The sequence below is a fragment of the Calidris pugnax genome, unplaced genomic scaffold, assembly GCF_001431845.1.
Source record: "Calidris pugnax isolate Ruff unplaced genomic scaffold, ASM143184v1 scaffold26, whole genome shotgun sequence".
NCBI lineage: Eukaryota > Metazoa > Chordata > Aves > Charadriiformes > Scolopacidae > Calidris > Calidris pugnax.
Genome location: NW_015090765.1, coordinates 175,224 through 190,873, shown reverse-complemented (window position 1 = coordinate 190,873; position 15,650 = coordinate 175,224). Strand labels below are relative to the sequence as shown.

Below are 15,650 nucleotides of genomic sequence, written 5' to 3'. Positions count from 1 at the left end.
GTTCACAGCTGAGAACTGTTAGTAGAATTTTGTGGCTGCTTCCTGAAAGACTGGGAGGGTGGGTAAGAAACAGGAGATCTGCAGGAATGCAGGACACAGCACAGATTGCAGATGATGCCAGGCTCCAGGCAAAGTTTTCCTGCAGTTCCCATGTAGACCAGTCTGCCCTTTGAGTAGTCTTGATCTGACTAATTATTATAAATTTTCATTTTTGTGAAAAAATAACACGACAGTTCTCAGTAGTGGAGAGAGTAATTGAATCTCTATGCATCTAAATATCCTTGACAGTTTGTATTGTGTTTTTGTGTTTCAGCAATGTGTGTTCTAATACTAGATAGGCAACATTAATGGGGATTTCACCTCCATTGAAATAGTATCCTAAGTGTCTTAGCCCAATATAATGCTGGATATAAAAAGGGGCCTTTTCTGAAAGAGGATGTGATCCTTTCCCCCTCATTGGGCAGGGGTGGGTTATAAAGATAAGTTTACCCTTTTCTTTCAGCAAAGTAATCTCACTTGTGCTTTTGTCTGTATTTGTCAATTTTCTACCCCAATACAGAAGTATATCCAAGAAGCCAGAAATCTGGGCAGCACTATTCGGCAGCCCAAACTGTCTAACCTCTCTCCATCGGTAATTGCACAAACAAACTGGAAGTTTGTAGAAGGCTTGTTGAAGGAATGCCGAAATAAGGTAATACAGAGTGTCTAACCTCTCTCCATCGGTAATTGCACAAACAAACTGGAAGTTTGTAGAAGGCTTGTTGAAGGAATGCCGAAATAAGGTAATATAGAGAATGATTCTGTTCTCTTGCACCTTGTATCCATCCTTTATGGACCATTTAGTGGCCAATATGTTAGAACCCCCCTTTTCTGCCATCTGTTTCTGCATTATCCCTATAAAGATTTTTGCATGGCATCCGTATAAATGTTTTTGCATGGTAGTGAGAAATTAATTAAGAGATAACCTACTTAAAAATTCTGTAAAGAGTGGAAGCTTTATTAAGCAGATTTATGATAGAGAATATAAAATGACAGAAAGAGATTGAATATTCTGACTGGTCTTTATCATCCCACTGCCAGTATCTTATTATAGCGTATTTTGGTTATCACTAATGAGACTATGCTATTTCAAGAAGAGTGAATATTCCAAAAGAGAAGGTCGAGGTGAGAATGCAGGAGCTTTTCTCAGAACAAACTTCTGAAATGTAATTTTTCAAGCATCTAACAAAGAAATTTGGCATTAGTTTGTAGACATGCTTCACCAGTATATATTTTACAATATACTTCTCTGAATTAAATATTAATATTATACTAACACAGTAATGAGAATCATTACCAAATAGACACCTTAAGTCAGTGGAGGTAATACAGCAATTGTATACAACTCTTTGTAAATCCGTGTTTCATACATGCATCTGCTTCTGACTTCAAGTTTGTTTTCTGCATGTATGAAACTGTCCAAATAATTCCTTTCACTTAGAGACATATGACTGTGAAAATCCTTGAAGATAGACTTGGCTCTTTCACAGTGGGAATGCAACTCTAGTGAAAGTAGTGAGCCTGCTGTTAGCAGAGAGAAAGTACCAGGGGAGGTGAGGAGAAGAAGCTAGAGACTAACTTGGAGTCCATCGTCTTGACCAAGACTGTGCATAGGTGCCTGAGGGAGTCTTACTCATTTGACAGCTAATCTAGAATAGTAAAAAAGATGAAAAAATCTGTAAGAGATGAGCAGAAGTGATTCCATAGTCATTTTCGCCTCCAGGTAGCTCTGTGAGGAATATATTGTGACTGGGAGACTGTACTTGAAGAGTTGTTGAGAGCTTTGTTGACCAGTAGGAAATTGTGCACAATTTAGGAGAATGTGTGGCTGATTGGGAAACTCAGGAGATGCTTTCTGGAATGGGGTATCCTCCTGCTACCTGGAAGCACTTGTGGGCAGCCAACTTCTCCCAGTCCGGCACTCACCAGGCTTCAGAGACACCTGAGCCTGCCTGGCTGCTCAGCCTCTAGCTTGTCAATGTGTCACCTGCTGTTCCCTTCATTGGGAATACTCCGTGGAGGTTTACGTGCCTGTTTGCAAGTCCTGTATGAGAAAGGTGGAAGAGGCTCTAAGGTGATCAACACTGGTGCTGCTATGTCTTGAAAAACAGGGATAAAAGAAAAGCAGTCCTGCACTAGCTCCAAAAATACTGCATGCACACAGTTATTCTGCCAAATCTTTGCTATTGTGTGCTTCCTTGTTGGCTATTTAAAAAGTGTTAAGTGATCTTGGAAGCTCCCGAGGAAAGAATTAACTCTCTTTTGCCTTCTCCTTTTTGAGACCAAGAGGATGTTGGTTGAAAAAATGGGTCGAGAAGCTGTGGAGCTAGGTCATGGTGAAGTGAATATCACAGGTGTAGAAGAGAATACCCTGATAGCCAGTCTGTGTGACCTTTTAGAGAGGATATGGAGCCACGGTCTGCAGGTCAAACAGGTGAGGAACAAATATTCCTGTATGTTGCAGTGTACTATCTTAATATCATGTTATGCTCTTCCTCTCTCTGCTTTCAGAGGATACCTGTTGTGTGTCTACAGATGTGTTAAAGACTTGTGTTCTTCCAGCCTTTTTTATGTCAGTTACTGCCCCCTTGTCTGTCTCCACTTTTTGCTCTGGGGTCGTTCAAATGCATATGTAGATGTGTTCCACAGATGACTTCTTGGAAGACTTTCTTTCTGTTTAACCTCTTTTGATTTTGTTTTGTTTTGTGGTTTCTGGTGTTTTTTTTAATAATATGTTAAATAAAATATTTTCTGCGTTCTTAAGACTTTTGTTACTGAATTAACATAGGCTAACAGGCAGTGTATGCTAAAGGTGCTGTCAATGGGATATGGTATGGGGAATTGTTTTCATGAAGGATAATTTCATTTTTAAGAGTAAAACCCTTGCTATTTTGGTGGTTCTTTAATGGTGTAGAGATAGTTAAGGGACGTTTACAAGCTCACAAGTTAGAGGTGTTGCTTTTTGTATGAAATTAATGATTGTTTGCTGTGCTGTTCTGTTTGGAGTTGGTTGTGGGTCTAGATGGAGTTTGGAAGGCCTTTATACCTTCCTTCTCCTTTGTACCAAGGAATAGCAAGGACAATGAGGACTATAACTTTTCTTTTTAAAAAAAGAATGTGCAGAATAAATGTACGTAATCCAGCCAACTGTAATTCATGATCTCTGTACCCAGCACCTGATCAGCAGCGTTTAAATCTGCTCTCCTTCAAACTATATAGCAGTTCTCTATGTGAAGATTTATCATGTGATTCTCTCCCTTCCCTCTTGTATATCACTTAGGATAGAAGCTGTACTGCTTTCGTCTTAGAAGACAGAGCATCAGTATACTCTGCTTCAACTCAGATTTGGGCCTTTCAGACCACCAGACGGCCAACCCTACATAAGGTTAATGCTTTGGATTGATTGCAGATGTTGGCAAACAGTGCTGAACGGTGGAATAAAGAGTGGTAGAATATAATAGAGGCCTCATGGAGGAAGTGCAGCGCATCTCGTATTATGATCCACAGTTTCAAAAAAACCAACAAAACAGACCGCTAATTCTCCGTGTGCTCTGCCCTTTATTAAATATACAAAAGCCTGCTGTTTTGTACATAAATTTTATTTTTCAATAATGAGCCAAGGAAGACTCTTCTTTCTCAATTACCATAGTAATGAGGATGTCTTTCCTTCCACCAATCCCTGCTCTTCCCTGCTGATGAACCCTGATAATCCTAAATTAGCTACCTACTGATTCTCCCCTGTGCAAAGTGAATCCACACCTTCCTCTGCCCAGAGCAATGCAAGAGAGTTGTTGGATGTAGGGTCTAATGGCTGAAGTAGTCTGAGCTTTCAGAAGGCCTTGCCCGTTCTCTGTCCCACTGCTTTCCTTAGGCTGTCTTCCTTTCCCTTATAGATAGAGCTCGCATCATCATTGCTATTTGGTGAAGTTAAAGGAGAGTAACATGATGGTAAAGGAAGCGGGCAGATATATACTGCATGAGTTCTTACATGCAACATGATTGTTGACATCTATTTGCTGCAGGTTCCTTTGTTTGCTGCTTTATGTGATCTGTTGCAGTTCTCCTCGCCATGGCAGTTAGCTACTGAACATTCAACTGTGTGTGCATGTGTGTGTTTATTGAGAAAAATGCCATTTTGGATGTAACTGTTCCCTGGTTGGTATTTTTCATGCTTTCTTTTTATGTTTTTATAAGACTTGCAATCTTGGCTTTCCATGTTGGATCTGTCAGGTACACACATGAGGCATTGAGCTTCTCTGGATTTTTTTTATATCTTCACTATTGAATGCATATTTTTAATAGATTTCTCTCAACACAGATGTTACAGACACTCTAGGCTTTATCTTGTGGATGTGTGCCATTTCTGGAATAATCCCTCACGGTTGTTAGCTCTTTATGTCAACTGCAGTGAGCTGTAAGTAAGAAGTGTTTAGAGATAGGTGTTTGTTGTTTTTTGTTTGTTTTTTTTTTAAAAAAAAGTGTTTCAGAGTTGGACCATAATGACTGCACCTCCAGGAAGGCACTTAAATGATTTTAGATGACATTGATGGTGCTGAATTGACAACTGTTGCTTTTACAGTCATGGTTTCTTTCTGCACAAAGTTGTAAATAAAAATATGCCTTTATAATATAACTGCTTTTCTGGAATGCGGAATTGCTAAATCTTTACTAGGATTTCAAGCTAATATAATAATTTAGGATGATCATAAGTAATACTAATTAATTTCCTCTGTAAGTACTTCCAGTTAATGTGCTGTAGAGCCCCTGTTCAATTACTGCTGTCTTTCTGTGGCTTTGCAAGCTTTTGATTTATCTTGCAGAGTATTGTAGGATGAATCCAAGATTCTTTTTAGTTTGCCAGCAAGAGATTTCCTCACACTCTGCTCTAAGCCACTAGAGATTTAAGAAAGCAACATAATGAGCAAGGTGCACTTTTTAACATCATTTGATGGGTTTATCTTGGCCTAAATACTACATCCCTAATTTTAATTTTTAAGTTGGTTTCATAATGTGTAGAGCTGGAATATTCTTGCTGCTAAGTTTTCATTGTCCTGCTTGCATTGTGGGTTGTCTTTTCTTACTGTGTTTGTGATTATCCAAGTTTTTTGCTTGATGAAATTGAGGGGGATCTTTTGAGGTTCTGAAAATTGACAGTGTGCACCTATACCCCCAAATTACCCTGAAGGGAATGAGACTTGGTCTAGGTATTAGATGGTTTGCTCAGGCTGGCTCTGTATCACTTGTCATTTCCTTGCTGGAGAGGCAGGGAAAGACACAGTACAGGTTACAGCCTCAGATTTAAAATTCCACAAGGTGTTTTACAAGCCTTTAAGTGTTTTCTTGTTTTGCTAATGAACTATGAGAAATGAAGTTCAATTGGCTTTTTCCTGTTAGCAGAATCGCTAAATCCAGCAGTTTGACTCCTGCTTTTCTTTCTCAACCTCTTTACAACTCCTGAGCACCTCCAACTTGTGTCTCAGTTTTGTTTTTTACCAATGACTATAGGGAGAAACGTACTTAAAGCAAGTTCTTGTTATGACTGATACTTTCAATGATGATGTAAACTTTCTTTTAAATTATTTTATTCAGTTGATAGTGATTTCTTTAACTAAAAGTATTTTTAATTTTAGGGAAAATCTGCTTTGTGGTCTCATCTGTTACACTACTTGGAAAACAGACAGAGAAAAACCACATCAGGCAGCTTCAGTACCTCAGGTAAGATCGACTTCCACTGGAAGAAGATGATTGAAAAACTACAAGTAAGAGCTGCCTGCAGATTTGCACCATGCAGAGGGTGTTTCCTTGGAAATGTGCTTCACTCAATATGATTGAATCAAGTATTCTATCCACTACAGAATTAACATGGACCTGGTGTATTGTGTCAGTATACTTGGTGAAAAATAAACTTGTTTGGACTAGGCCCACTTGTTTGTGAAACATCTAATATTTCAAAGACAGGCTTTAAAATGGTTTGCTCTGATATACCATCCTCCATATTGCACATAATCACCCCATGACTGACAAAGCACATTATGTTATAGATGGGGGTGGAAAACAAGTATAAGCATAAAAAATTGTGCTGTACATCCTGAAATTTTACCTTCTCTCTTGAAAAACAACTGAACTGTAGGCTTATTGTTTAAAAAGAAAGGACATTTAAAAAAAAAAACAGAAAAAACACTGAAGAAACATATTTTAATTTTTGTTATATCAAGTGTGGCAGTAAAAGTAATATTGCACATAAGATCCACTGATAATCTGTTTCTAAGGTTATTAATGTAATTTTTAAGCACTGCTTCTTGTGTCAAATAGGGGCATAGTGTATAATTTTGCAGACGTTTAGGGGAAGTGGTGGGTGCCTTTTGTTTTGTTTTGTTTTTAAGTTGCTATAGGCAAAGAGCTGAGCATTGCTAACATGCACAAGGTCCTGTAAGCAATGAAAAAGAAAGATTAGGAAAGTATTAAGATCCAAATGTCACTTGGTCCATAGTGTTTTTGCACATCAGACTGAAGTTATAATCGGTTTTACGCGTTCTAATTTGGGATTGAGGGCAGGGACTATATTTAATACACAACCTGATTCTGGAGTGGAATTTGAAAGATAAGAGTAATAATATTACTTTAAAAAAAATCGCAAATGGGCTATTTTAAAAAGTAGTGGTGTTTACAGGAGTCTGCAAAGTGATAGAGTAGTTAAGCATATGATGTGTGGTGTACTGACTAAAGCATGTTGCACACTGTTTTCTGGTGTCAACAGTGCCAGTCAGTTTTACTACGCAGAAAGAAAATAAGGTAGTCTTTAGAAAATCATGCTTGATTAGTAAATGTCTTAAGCCATTTGATGTCATAGCAATTTCAGCTGAATCTAAGCTCATTAATGTGTTAATGCTCGTTGTGTGCTGATCTGCATAACCATCTGTGTAGCATATTAGATTTTCATGTCACTTGAAGTGAAAACATGCCACAATATCTTCACAAAACAGTGAGTCACCAATAATGCAAAAGTACAAGTTGGTGTTAATTCACTTTGTTTTTTATATAGATTTTTAAATCTTTAGATGGATTTCTATTAACAAGAAATTCTATTTTTTCTGAATCTAGGAATACTTCTTGATTCAGAAAGGAGAAAGTCTGATACCAGTCCAGCCATGTCACCTCTTAGAATCTCTCTCATCCAGGATATGAGGTGAGTTTAAACTGTTAAAACCAACACAGAAAACCTGTGAGATTTGCATACTTTTTCTGTGTATAGTGTGTACCATACAGAAAAGTCTGTGTTTCATAAATCAGGAGGAGGATGTAGGGAAGGAACCTGCTGAACTATTTTAAAGTACATAGTACAACCTTTTCATTGACCTTTACAAAAATGTTTCTTACTGAGCTTATTGTACAGCTACTAGCTTATAGAAATCCCCTGACACGGTTTTCATCTTTTTGTAAGTATTCTGTATTGGTTTTCCACTGAGATGTGGGTGTAGCATATGTATCTTCCCAGTCATTGACAAGTTGGTTGTGTAGCTCTGAGCTCATTCTTGCTTCTCAGTGGAGAAAGCAGTTTAAAGAACTTGTTTGATCTAAATAATGGGGTTTTATCTAACATTGAGTACTGTAGTGTGAAGAAAACTAACTTCTGCTCAGTGGCGAAGCAGTTTAAAGAACTTGTTTGATCTAAATAATGGGGTTTTATCTAACATTGAGTACTGTAGTGTGAATAAAACTAATTTCTGTGCAGTGGCCTCTTTTCAGTGCATCAGAAAACAATAAGCATAACTTCTAAACTAATTATGAAAAGATTTTTCTTTCCTCCTTTTACCTTACCAACATCTAATTCTTTCAGTGAGGAGGAGTGAATTGAGGATTTTCAAGGGACATACTTGTCCTTTCAAAATACATCATTTGTGTCTTGTATGCAAGAAAAGCTACTACTGAGCATGCAAAGACAGTATTTAATTTTCCAAGGCACTCAGCCATAAATATTGCAGTGATAAGGTCCAGAATGGTTCTTAAATCATGTGAGGCAGTGGGCCTGGTTTAGAATTTTGTAAATAGGGCACTGCATTGCAGATATTTCTGTTTCAGGCTCTTATTCTTTTTCAGCTAGATATGCAAGGAATTTAGATACTGCTGAATATTAAGGTGGTCGTGCCTTTTTCCAGTAGCTTGCCTGATATTTTGTATTATTAGCAAAATTCCTTCTTCAGTCTACATTTCTGTTTCAGGCTCTTATTCTTTTTCAGTTAGATATGCAAGGAATTTAGAGACTGCTGAATATTAAGGTGGTCGTGCCTCTCTTTCCAGTAGCTTGCCTGCTATTTTGCATTATTAGCAAAATTCCTTCTTCAGCCTAGCTTGATTCAAAAGAACTATCACACTTTGAAAATACTGAGCAGTGTCTTTTTTTTATTTTTATTTTTATTTTTTTTCAGGCATATCCAGAACATTAGTGAGATCAAAACAGATGTTGGCAAGGCCAGAGCCTGGGTTCGTCTTTCTATGGAAAAGAAGTTGCTCTCTAGGCATCTAAAACAGCTGCTTTCAGATCATGAACTCACAAAGTAAGATGGTTTATCTTGGGCAAAGCTTTTAAAAATGAAACTTGTTTAGTTGTTCAGCTTCAAAACCCCAGAGTTCCTATTCTTCCATCTACTTAGCAGTGTGCAACAGTAATGGAACAAACTATCCTTCCAAGCGTATCTCTGTACCTGTGTATGAGCTTTTTGGGAATTACAATTCAATGCTGTGGTTCTTCAGATACAAAATCAGCTCTGTCAGTGTAGACTGTCTGTGACTTTGAGGTGAAACCGAAATCTTCAAAAATTACTAGAGATTAAATAAAAACAGGGCATAAATCCAAGCACCACTACTTTGCTGAGTCAAGCTTTTTATCTTGGCCCACGTTCTGTAGCTGTGGGATATTTGGTTTTCTTTGGATTGTTTGTGTGTTTTCGCAATGCATGACAAAGTGCAACTTAAGTTCTTGTACACAGTTTTGTCGTGGTATGAGCACATGAAGATGTGCTTCTGTGGTTCATGTTAGTGTGACTCAAAGTAAGTGTTCCATACCTTATCACTTCTGTTGCCAAATATGAGACATTCTTGTAAATCCTTCCAGTGTCATGTAGATAAAATCTATGATGTAGATAAAATCAATTTCTGGTGTGGTTGAAGAGAAATGGGGTACGTGCAGTACCTAGAAGGTGACTAGGAAGGCTGTGATGATCAGTTCTTGCATCTCATTTTAGGGCAATAAGCCAAGATGAGATCTGGTAATCTTTTGAAATCTTCCATTTAAATAATTCAGAGCATGATAGTCCACATCTCTAGATCAAAATGACCGTGTGTCAGCTTTATTTGTCCTCTCCTACACAGTATAGGTTTTGCATTTATAGCCTGCTTAAGAACATAAGGTGAATTGCTTTTGTAATAGTGAAATATCTGCTATTAAGATTAATTTTTTGCTTTTATTACTTCTCCTAAACATTTCAACACACTCGACTTACAATTCATTATATATGAAGTCATAAAAAAAGTGAAATATCTGCTATTAAGATTAATTTTTTTTTATTACTTCTCCTAAACATTTCAAAACACTTGACTTACAATTCATTGTGTATGAAGTAATAAAAAAGATATGAAAAGACCCCAAAAGCTATTTAAAGAGTAATTGTACTGTAGGAAGAAAATGGGAGAAGTATATGAAGTAAGGGGGGAGAGGGATGTGAGCGAAGACTGAAGACTTGAACCTGGAGGGAGTTCCAAGTACTGCTGGCTTAAACTTGGCAAAAGCACTCCATGGTAGTGCTTCTTATAATTACACATCTTGAAGGGCAAAAGGAGAAATGCTCAGTACAAAGATCTATTTACTTGGTGATGTCCAGAGCATGGGTACTTTATATTATCTTTGTAAACATAAATAAGTCATTTGTAAATAGTTGCACAAATCAGAGCACTGGCCGTTTTTAATACTAATTGTTTTAGAAGAAACAATTTGAGGTTTATTTAGTGTAATCTGTACAGAAAAGAAAAAGTATTGCTGATAAGGTTGAATATACTGTTCTCTGTGTGGAAATTAAAGGTTCTCTTTTATGGGCCCTAGTAATCATTAGCTTTAATTGAAGACTTCTTTCTAGAGACAGCTTAACCTATGCTGTCCACTCCTCCTTTCCTGTCCTCCCACTCATACCACCTTCCAAGAAACGTCTTCCCTCCCCCTTCCCCCCTGAACCCCCACTGCTAATTATTTGAGATTTGCCTTGTATTGAATTATAGTGGACTTTCTGATGAAGCTATGGCCTTCCAGCAGCAAGCAAGAAAAAGCTGAAGGACAGAGTGAGGGCAGCTAATAAATCTACCTGTATCTCTAAATTAAGGTTAGGCCTCTCCAGTGAAATCAACAGTCCAGACCAGGTTAACTTCAGCAGGGCTTGTCCCATGCAGAACAACTGCTGCGAGAGGACTTCCCACACACCACCACGCTCCACTTTCTGCCATGTCCCCCCAATTCTCCCTCCCCCCCTCCCCAAAAAAGGAAAAAAAACTCACCCAATCACCACGCTCCACTTTCTGCCATGTCCCCCCCATTCTCCCTCCCCAAAAAAGGAAAAAAAAAAAACAAGGAAAAAAACCCACCCAGAGCTTGTCCCATGCAGAACAACTGCTGCGAGAGGACTTCCCACACACCACCACGCTCCACTTTCTGCCATGTCCCCCCAATTCTCCCTCCCCCCCTCCCCAAAAAAGGAAAAAAAACTCACCCAATTCTCTTAACACTGGCCAATGCACTGTTCGTCTATCAGATTCTGATTCTCTAGAAGAGTGAGACAGCAGCAAAAATATCTTTAAATGAAAGTGACAAGCAAAGGAGCAACTGGCATAGAAATGTCAGTTCTTTGTAATCTTATGTGTTTAGTGCTGCATATTTAGATAGCCTACTTAAAGAAAGGTGTTCTAGGCGGCATGGATTTTAAAGTGTGCTCCGTTTGTTGTTTTTAGCAGAAGCAGTGCCAAGTTCAGTGAGGTTCTGAAAGTAATTGTGCACCTTCTTCACAGTTAACATGATTACGTTTTGTTCTTCTTTGAAGCAACTGTTAAGATATTTTGATTAACCCTTTTTCTTCACTTTGTATTTGCTAAAAAATATATGAAAACTGAAACATGTTCAGTTTCTTTATAGCACTAGAGCTAGGGAATAGAAGGAAATCACTTAGTGTCACTCCCCTGAGACCTTTATGGGCACAAATAAACTGAGAAATCTCACACATCCTTGTGGACAGGCTGTCTAAACGTGTGTTTTAGATTGTTCAAATGAAAGATGGACACATTCACCCATGAGACCTTTGCGGGTTTGCTATTCTTGTGGCTACAGGCAGGTTATGTTAATTTAAAGCTCAGTGTCTTTATTTCCAGTGAATGTTTCCTGTCAGTCTCTAGTGTTATGATTTGCTAAAAAATATATGAAAACTGAAACACGTTCAGTTTCTTTCTAGTGTGCTAAAGCACTAGAGCTAGGGAATAGAAGGAAATCACTTAGTGTCACTCCCCTGAGACCTTTATGGGCACAAATAAACTGAGAAATCTCACACATCCTTGTGGACAGGCTGTCTAAACGTGTGTTTTAGATTGTTCAAATGAAAGATGGACACATTCACCCATGAGACCTTTGCGGGTTTGCTATTCTTGTGGCTACAGGCAGGTTATGTTAATTTAAAGCTCAGTGTCTTTATTTCCAGTGAATGTTTCCTGTCAGTCTCTAGTGTTATGTTTGTTGTGTAAGTGAGAATGTGTGTGTGCTAATCATCATTGATTTGTTTTGCAAAGTTCTGGCTTGTGAGTCACTTGCTGACTTTTTAGTAATTGATACCTGAAATTGAGGGGAATTATCAGGATGCCCTCCTGGCAGGAGCAATCTATCCATGGCTGTCTCAGCATTTCTAACACCCAATTCGTGCATTCATGATGTTGTGAATATCCCCCTATCATCAGTTGGATTTTGATGCATCTTGGCATGCTCTTCCTTTATGATTATTCACCAACACTGGAATTATTTATTGGTTGCATAATTAATAAAAATTGTGGTGATTGCTATCTGTGAGTAACTTCAGGAGTATTTTCCTGTCATTTGTCACTGTTCCTTGCACTTGAAAAGATTGAGGTTGTAAATTCTCTTCAAGGTTTCTCAGTTGCATGTCTTGTAGTGTTAAATTTTCTAATGTGTTTGAGTAATTTCAATAAGAATATAAGATTGTTTCCGTTTACGGTGCATTCTTCTGCATAGGCATTAGTGTCTCCACTAGTGAGAGAAGGCTACTGAGCTACATCTTTTGATATTTCCACTTAAAAGAAGTTGCAGTTCTGTAGAGTGTTGCAGTCCTAGCAAAGAGTTTGCAACCCAGTGAGAGGGAACAGTAGGACTTTAGGCCACCTTTGCATGCTTATGATTTTGGTCATGTGGGAGCTGCGTGCTGCCAACACTGAAGCTATTCCCTAGCTTAACATGCAGGTTGCTGTAGGCCGTTGATTATCATCTATAACCTAACACAAGCAGATATCCCCAGTGTTTGCCCTAGTATCCTTGGAAAACAGTGTTCTTGCTGTCTTATGTTGTATGCTGGAGGACTCTCCCACAGCACCATCTGCTCAGAAGTAACAAGGACTCTCTTTACTTCAGTTCTATCTTTTTTTGTGGCCAAAAGTAGACAGAGAATTTTTACCAAGAAAGTACAAAAAGTCCATCTTTTAGGGGGTGTATTTGGGTGGGAGAAGACCCCTAGACCACCCCAAACCTTGTTTTCAAGGGGTGGAAAAGAGTGTGAGATATTGGACTGATGTACTTGGTTGGCCAAAAGTAGACAGAATTTTTACCAAGAAAGTAAAAAAAGTCCATCTTTTAGGGTGGATTTGGGTGGGAGAAGACCCCTAGACCACCCCAAACCTTGTTTTCAAGGGGTGGAAAAGAGTGTGAGGTATTAGACTGATGCACTTGGGAAACTTCAGACTTGGAGAGTGTCAACATATCTTGGCACGTTAAATCCTGTTGGCTGTATCAGTATCACTTGTCATTTGTGATCGCTTGCACATTCTTCATAGTTTACCTAATAAATATGCATAATAGAAAACATTTCACTGAAAGCATCTTGTTACTATGACAGATTATTTGTTTTGCTTTGTCAGAAAACTCTACAAGCGTTATGCATTCCTCCGCTGTGATGATGAGAAAGAACAATTCTTATATCATCTCCTGTCATTCAATGCTGTTGATTACTTTTGCTTTACCAATGTTTTCACAACAATCTGTAAGTATTTGCTTTCCCTGGAACTCTGATTTCCAAATTTGCTTGAGTTCTTACCCCAAATCCTAAACAGCTCTGAGCAACGTGCCGTGACGTAATTGTGGTAAACTTCAGACTTGGAGAGTGTCAACATATCTTGGCACGTTAAATCCTGTTGGCTGTATCAGTATCACTTGTCATTTGTGATCGCTTGCACATTCTTCATAGTTTACCTAATAAATATGCATAATAGAAAACATTTCACTGAAAGCATCTTGTTACTATGACAGATTATTTGTTTTGCTTTGTCAGAAAACTCTACAAGCGTTATGCATTCCTCCGCTGTGATGATGAGAAAGAACAATTCTTATATCATCTCCTGTCATTCAATGCTGTTGATTACTTTTGCTTTACCAATGTTTTCACAACAATCTGTAAGTATTTGCTTTCCCTGGAACTCTGATTTCCAAATTTGCTTGAGTTCTTACCCCAAATCCTAAACAGCTCTGAGCAACGTGCCGTGACGTAATTGTGGTGCTTTCTTCCTGGTATCCATCTGTGTATGCAGCATCTCTATTTCTGTGATTCTCTCTGGCGGGTAGTAGTGTCTCTCTCTTTAGTGTCACTAAAGGCTTTTGTTTCTAACTTGGTAAAATGAGGGCAGCTGTAATCCTTTTAATTGGAGGAGAGTTCTCAACAGAAAATTTTGTGGTGGGTGTCTTTGCATCATGCTAAGCCAGAACAGTCTGGGTTGTTCGTTATCAAGGTGAGAATATTAACACATGCTAGGAATTAAAAAGGAAAAAAAAAAACACTTTTCATGCTCAGCCTGCTTTGCTCCATGAATGTCTCTGATTTTGGGATAACAATGAAATGCACATTGAGGGCTGCATCAGAATTTTGCAACACATTGAAGTATTTATTATATTTTTTTGAAGATGCCCTAGAGAAACTTTTAACCTGCTGTTGCTAATGCTTAAATGTATTACAGAGTTCTCGTGCATTTTGTGGGCCTGCTGCCACAGGACCTCACTAGTAAGGCCAGAATAAGGAAAAGCTTTAGCAAGGCTTATAATATTGGGGGTGTGGGTATGTGAAAGGACCACTCTGATCCCCTGGTAGGAGCTGCCCTTGATGGTATGTTATGACCCATATTTGTGTGTATGAAAGGCAAAGCAAGCAGATGTCTAAGTGAAATAAGTTTTGGTCTTCCTTGGGCAAGTTCTGGACAATGCTAACATCTGGTCTGCTGAATGCAGTTAAATTGTCACTTACTTTAAGACTATTATCACAGAAAATAAATAGGGAAATGTTTTAATCCATTCTTAAATGCTACGATCAAGCTTTTAAGAAAATCCAACCACCAAATGCTTTCTTGAGGGCACTGATAGCGGAGGAGACACTGAAGGAGAAATGTATTAAACGCCTCGGCTGAAAAGCCCAATCTGTAATCCATTTAGGCACTAGAAAAGAAGGGCGTTTTGCCAAGAAACATAATGACCATTCAGGTAATTGGATTTTGTTATAAAAGTTTGGTTAATAGAATGCTTTGTATGAGATACTAGGCAATTGAAAAGCACATGCATTTCCTCAGGAGCACATGCCTCCTGAGTCAGAGAAGGGGCTGTAACTCAGGTAATACTATTTTGAATTAGTCTCTCGTAAACCAGGGGACCAGAAAGCATTTAAGCATGTGTGCTGTACCAGTTAGAGGGGAAAAAAGTTGTTTGTTCTTTTCAGAGTCAAGAAGTCTTACAGTTAGCATAACTAAGAGTGACATGGAAGAGAGAAACTTGCAGCATTATAATGCATTTTCACTGAATTTGTTTGGCTACAGTAGTGAATGCTACTGCGAGCAAGCCCTGCAAACAAATGCTTTGGTTAGTGATTGAATGGGAATTGGTGTTAGTGTTGTGTAGTGTGCTTACACACACACACACAAAAGCAGGCAGTTAGGAATTGAACATTGAGTTGCATGCTGAGCTGCAGTATAGTCTTGGATATGTGGATACTGTCTTTACTTCCTTGTCTCTAAGCTGAGAAGTAACCGTCTTCGTGACATGTTTTGAGAATGGTAAATGATATTATTATATCCATATGAAGGCACTATTCCATCCATATTTCTTTTTTCATTTGAAAGTGTCTTTCTATCAGCTCTGCTTCTTAATGACTGCTATGTGTACGCTTCCTGATTGTCAATCAGTGCTTAGTGTGCAAGTGTTAGCATGATTAAATAGCAGTTCTGATGCTGTTTTGACATTTCATGGTACTGCAGTATTATTTTATGACGTATCATTTCTCCCTCTCTTCATTAAAGAGGTTGCATAATCATCCTTCTTCGTT

At 38.3% G+C, this 15,650-nt stretch overlaps 1 protein-coding gene across 1 annotated transcript in view; it reads left to right on the top strand.

The window, feature by feature from the left end:
- DENND5A (DENN/MADD domain containing 5A) overlaps positions 1-15,650 on the top strand; it is a 59,213-nt gene that overhangs the window by 34,821 nt on the left and 8,742 nt on the right. The window contains exons 12-18 of the mRNA XM_014966449.1: positions 560-691; positions 2,321-2,473; positions 3,320-3,424; positions 5,670-5,754; positions 7,141-7,225; positions 8,466-8,594; positions 13,210-13,331. Coding sequence (XP_014821935.1) covers positions 560-691; positions 2,321-2,473; positions 3,320-3,424; positions 5,670-5,754; positions 7,141-7,225; positions 8,466-8,594; positions 13,210-13,331 — 811 coding nt within the window. The remainder of the gene's footprint in view (positions 1-559; positions 692-2,320; positions 2,474-3,319; positions 3,425-5,669; positions 5,755-7,140; positions 7,226-8,465; positions 8,595-13,209; positions 13,332-15,650) is intronic.